Source organism: Nannobrachium achirus (genome assembly GCF_963921795.1).
Source record: "Nannobrachium achirus genome assembly, chromosome: 4".
Classification (NCBI taxonomy): Eukaryota; Metazoa; Chordata; class Actinopteri; order Myctophiformes; family Myctophidae; genus Nannobrachium; species Nannobrachium achirus.
Genome location: NC_137813.1, coordinates 26,234,344 through 26,240,392, shown reverse-complemented (window position 1 = coordinate 26,240,392; position 6,049 = coordinate 26,234,344). Strand labels below are relative to the sequence as shown.

Genomic DNA, 6,049 nt, shown 5'->3' with positions numbered 1-6,049 from the left:
AGTTCACAGTTAAGGGCCTTTTCAACCTGCAATAAGTCTCTGCCGGAGACTAGGAGAGCCGAGTCATCCGCGAACAGAAACAGATTGCAGTCACAAGCAGATGACATGTCGTTTACGTATATTAAGAACAACAGTGGTCCTAGTATACTCCCTTGAGGTACTCCACAGTTTACTGGGAGGGGGGGGGACAGGGTTCCGTTGACTTCCACCATCTGTTCCCTCCCCACCAAGTAAGAGTGCATCCATCTCACTGCTGTGCTATCAAGACCAATAGCTTTGAGTTTTTCAATCAGAATAGAATGATCGACGGTGTCAAATGCCTTCTGGAGGTCCAGCATGACCATGCCGCAATATTTGCCATCGTGAATTTCACGTTTGATGTAATCATTCAAATAGATGAGGCATGTATCTGTGGAATAGGACTCTCTGAAGCCAGACTGGAACTCGTAGATCAGTTTATTCTCTTCAAGATATTTAGCCACCTGTTCATAGACAGTTTTTTCCATTACCTTAGAGATGGAACTAAGGATTGAGATTGGCCTGTAGTTGCCAGGGTCAAGTTTCCATGTTCAAATCTCAGTCTTCCAATGTTATTCTAGTAAGTAGTACTTTGTCTTTTTCAAGGTTAAAGAACTACTGAAAAGCATAAGAACAAACCTGCAGTCAGAGATGGTGTAGTGGTCTAAACATAAGACTCTCAGTGCAGAGATTCTGTGACATGTTCTCAGTCCTCCTACATTACTCTACTTACTACATACCTGCCTGCCCTCAATGCATCCCTGAGAAAATAAAGGTTGAATGAATGAAACCTACAGTAGGCATGCTTTCAAATTAGACATTATGTTGCAAAATGAGTTTACAGTTCCAATTAGATTGTATTTTATTAAAGTGCATCAGAAAGTCAACATAATAAACGGTAAGCACTAAGCACTTCTGTGTATTACACAGAACTAACAGTGACACACCGAAGTGATAACATAATTTAAACATAACTTATCACTCATAACACTATGAATCCCATTCACTCTTTGATCAAATCCTTGTGTTGGTAAATGGTAAATGGTGCATTTATATAGCGCTTTTATCCAAAGCGCTTTACAATGTGCATTACATTCACCCATTGTCTTGGTAATGGCTTGGTAATGGCCAACATCATTTTTGAAAACATTCCCAAAATTTGAGAATTGAACCCAACGTACTGTATATGAATGCATTTTATACGTGACATCCCAAGAGCAAATCCACTCAGTTCCAGCTGTGGCCTTGGACTCCAGTCTCCAGTCAGTGTGGCAGTTAGGTGTTCTCACTTGGCTTCAGTTACTGTATGTGTTCTCACTGGGACCGTCTGGCTTCAGACCGGAAGGTTCCGACAAATGACAGAGACGCGGCGCTGGCGAGGGACCCTCTGTCCGCGGAATGACGACTCTTCATCCTTCAGGATCTCGTGAGTCAAGTCATACCTGGCCTGGTCCCTGTGTTGTTTGGAGGCAGCAGATGAGGGGGAATATATTAGACAACTTACTATTAGCAGCGAGCCACTTTTATTTTATTCACCTTTCTTAGTGAGATATTCATTTCAGGTTTAATTAACCCTTATAAAAATACCCCAGTGTTTGTGAAAACACTGGGGTATCCCAGCCCAGGTGGTCTCGAAGTGCCGCCCTTGTGTTACGTTTCTGAATTCCATTAAGGCCAACAGATAATAGAATAGACATGCTGTGAGAAACAATGCCTAATTCTAAACAGATTAGTTATCTCAGAGACAAATTGCAGGAGTGTGAAGAACCAACTGATCACATTCTGCAAATCTTCAACTTAAAGTTACTTGTTCATCCAATTATGCTGTGTATTAATCGGGTTCTGATTTATACGTGCAAGCTAAATAAACCAGTTATAGTGGCCTTGTGGTTACAGTGTCCGCCCTGAGTCAGACTGGGAGGTTGTGAGGGTTAAAATCCTGGACGGGTCATACCTTTACTTTACTTTATTTGTTTATTTGGACGGGACAATGCACGTTAATGAAACTTCAATACTTGAATGTGAAAACAATCAACTGAAAATGATCTCATGTAAACATGATTTTGCTCATTTCCATCCTCAGTCCCCAGACATAAAAACAATACAATACTAATAACTACAAAATGAACTATCAATTATCTATTATAATAATAATAAAAACAAATGAATACGTAATATGAATCAAACATTTGTGATGATCTGTGTTCATTGGCCATTGTTTTAGTTGTGTTTAAAAGTAAACAGAGTTTGATTGGGAGGCTGTTCCATCCTAAGCTGCCCCTGAAGGATCAGGACATAGTGTCCATAAGTGGTCTGCCTATGATGGACCTCACAGTCCCCTCTGATGTCTGACCTAGTGCCAGTGTCTCTCTTCCTGTAGATAAATCCTTGCACAGGAGGTGAAGCCAATCCACTGTACATATCTTTTTAACCAGTCATGACAGGAGCCAAACCTGAGAATGTAAAGGGAGCGACGGAGCAGCAACAGGTCCAACCATTCATCGCTGGCCCCCTCCTTCGCCAAGCGCATGACACTGTCCGACAGCAGACTTAACCCTGCGATGGTGCTGCCACAAAACTGACAGAGGATGAGGATCAGAAGCAGAACAGAACATCAGTAAAATACACTGTGGAAAAACAAAGAGATACTGATGACAAATGGTCGGCATTGAGCAAGTTATGGGAGACTCTCAAAGGATATACAATGAAGAAAAAAAAATCGAAAGCTGGCTTTGTAGATGTTATTTGACATGGGTCTTGAAGCAAAATTACACTTTGTTAGAGGTTTGGGTTGTGTTGTTAGCTCTTAAGTACTGTACAGTAATTCTGAGGTATTTTTGTACTTTACTTCCAATACCTTTACTTCTACTCCACTACATTTCAGAAGAAAATATTGTACACATAGATTTTGATTATTATAACAAAACATACATTAACCACTTCAGCCCTATATACATTTCGTCCATTTGAAAATAGCCGATCTACCAGCTCACAATGCGTAACAGAGTATACTGCAGTATTGATACTTTTACTTAAAGGGGTACTGTCACCTTAAGAAATCATTTTAAAAAACAAATTCATATTTTTTTGATGTCATTGTGGGAATGCACGATAAGCCAATCAACTCCGCTCACTCGGACACGGAGTCGCTTCGTACAGGCAGCCAGCCAGACACAGACACAGACACCGACACCGACACAGACACACACGAGTCCCCCGGCCGCGTCTCCTCCTACGGATTCAATGAGCTCCCCGGCCCAGCCGCATTAGAGAATGGAGGGGGCTGGATATTTTTATTCCGAGTGTTGGCTATAGAGTTATGGTGTTTTCAGATAGACCACGTGACCTACTGTATAATACTATGATAATTTCGGGGCGTGTCAGTGGAGCTTTAAGTAAAAAAAAAAAAAAGAATATATGAGTACTTTTTCCACCACTAGTGAGGACTGAGGAGGGAGGAAAGCTCACCTTGACGCTGTCGACATGGGGCTTGATGTAGCCAGTCTTGTCCAGGTCCAGTATGTGTACTGGGCCCAGCAGTGGACTGCCTTCAGGGAACGCCACAGACCTGAGCCGACTCAAGACCCCCTCACACACCGACCCCCATCTCAGCCGCTCCGTCTCTCGGTACCCGTGGATAGCCTGAAGGTTGTTGGACAGACGCAAGAGAGTGAAGATACTTAGGGCTGTCACGATTACAAAGATCTAAGTTGATGATTCATTGTCACACAAATAATTGCAATTAACAATTTCATTGTTGTTTGACATTGGAACATCAGAATTTAGTTTGCCTTTTGGGCTTTGTAATCAGAAATTGCACAGGGAAGATATGACTATAATAACTTACAGACACAAAGAAACTAATGACATAACTACGTTTTTAGTGGAAATAGCTGATCTACAAGCTTACAGTACAACGCGTCATGAAGTGATGCGTTGTACGCTACGCTTGTAGATCTGCTGTTTCTGCTATTTTCTATTTTAACGATTATGACAATTATGAAAAATAATTGTGATATCCCAAATAATTGTGATTCGACGATTTATGATAAATTATGATATTATTATTATTTACATTATGATTATAATAGAATAATTGTGACAGGCCTAAACTAAGATACTATGCAGTAAATTCCACATTGTCAATGGATAACAAATGGATAAATGATTTAACAATCAGTATTTCCTGCTGTAGATCAGTTAGACTTGGATCTTGTGATGGGCAACCTCTTTGGGCACAAGAAGATCTCTATAAACAATTTCCCCCAAGCTGGTGAGATCACAAATGCGGCATGCCAAAAAGTGAAAACCCACCACTTTAAAATTGACCCATACAAACAGCTGACTGTGTACAGTCAGTGACAAGTGTACTGTACCCAACCCATACAGGTCTCTGACAGTGTACAAATGGAACCAAATGAACCCGTTCAAGTTCAACTTACCATGTGTACACTGTCAGAGTTATGGGGAGACCATTTGAAAGTTTAAGAAACACTGACTTACATCGTCCCAGTGGTCAAACTCGTATCGTTTCTTCTTCAGGCCCAGTTCCAGTTCTTGCATGAGAGCCGTCTCCTCCTCCTCGCTGATGAAGTTCTGCCTCACCTCCACCTGCGTCCTGAACCTCTGCACCATCTCCCCACTGGAACCCACCACCAGGTCCTCGTCTGGGACAACATGGACCTGCTGCAGGCCGCTGTTCGCGAGTGAACCGAAACAACGCGAGGACGCCGTACAGGGAGGTACTTTACGAATTCGTCTTACGACGTTTAGCAATAGTTTCATGCTGTCGTTTTGTGTCGGTCTGATTCGCTGTTGTAGGTTAGTCTACTTCAATGTTTGTTTACATGATTATGAAGTCAAGACTGCGTTCATGAGCAGCGCCATGTTCGATTACGCAAAGCATTGTGGGGAATGTAGTTCTATGTTGTGAAACGGCAGCTACCAGCTAGCTGCAAGCTGCTTGCTTCAAACTTGCCGCTCGCATCTTTCCAATAATATTGATTCATGTACAAGTCCCTCGAGTCGTGACTCGTCATAAGGCGTCATGATAATGAAAATGAAATCCTGACTTTCCCCCACATGGCTGACGTGTGGATAGAGATGATGTTGTGCTTTCCTCACCAATGTGTGTGCAGTTGTTTACTTTCTCCACTGGGAGGCGTGATAATACCGAGAGCTGTTGCGCCTCCAGCCGACCTGGTGTAAAAGTAACCAAGTTAAAGGGGCACTCCACCACTTTTCAACCTATCTTCATATAATAGGTCCTCACTAATGTTCATGATAAAATATCACAATTTTTTTCTACTCAGTTTGGGTCTCATAGGAGAGCTGTGGGTGGGTCAAATCCTTCCTACCGGTGACATCATCAATGGGAAATGCAAGCTAATAGAAACTGCAGGCTTTCTATTCCTGAAAAAGTTGCAGTGTTAAAGTGGAAGCCATTGTTCTCGTGATAATAAAAAAAATAAAAAATAAAAAATATTATTATTTATTTTTTTGTCAAACGATGATGTCACCGGTAGGAAGGATTTGACAGCTCTCCTATGAGACCCAGACTGAATAGAAAAGAAATTGTGCTATTTTATCATGAACATTAGTGAGGACCTATTATATGAAGACAGGTTGAAAAGTGGTGAACTACTCCTTTAAGTAGCCTACATTTACTTAATTACTGTAGTTAAGTACACTTGAGTTATTTGTACTTTACTTGAGTATTTCCAATTTTCAATACTTTTAGTCCTACTTCTACTCCACTACATCTCGGATGCAAATATATTGTACTCCACTACATTTATTTGAAAACTTAAGTTACTAGTTACTTTTCAGATACAAATTGTAATATTATAAAACATACATAAACCACTTTAGCCTTATTTTATACCTAGCCAATCTACAAGCTCACAACGCGTCGCATCGCAATACGCTGTGAGCATGTAGATCTGCTATTTTCAATCATTTTTGCACTTTTACCTTTGGTAGGCTACTTGTACTTTTTGATGCCAATATTTTCATACTTTTATAAAAGTAG

General features: G+C 41.0%; 1 protein-coding gene across 1 annotated transcript; it reads right to left on the bottom strand.

Annotated features, from left to right (window-relative positions):
- Positions 1–942: 942 nt before the first annotated feature.
- alkbh7 (alkB homolog 7) lies at positions 943–4,904 on the bottom strand. Its single transcript, XM_080724731.1, has 4 exons — positions 4,522–4,904; positions 3,487–3,660; positions 2,472–2,596; positions 943–1,472 (listed from the first exon to the last, which is right to left on the bottom strand). The coding sequence occupies exons 1-4, from the start codon at positions 4,801–4,803 to the stop codon at positions 1,352–1,354; spliced, it is 702 nt and encodes a 233-aa protein (XP_080580857.1). The 5' UTR covers positions 4,804–4,904; the 3' UTR covers positions 943–1,351.
- Positions 4,905–6,049: the final 1,145 nt, after the last annotated feature.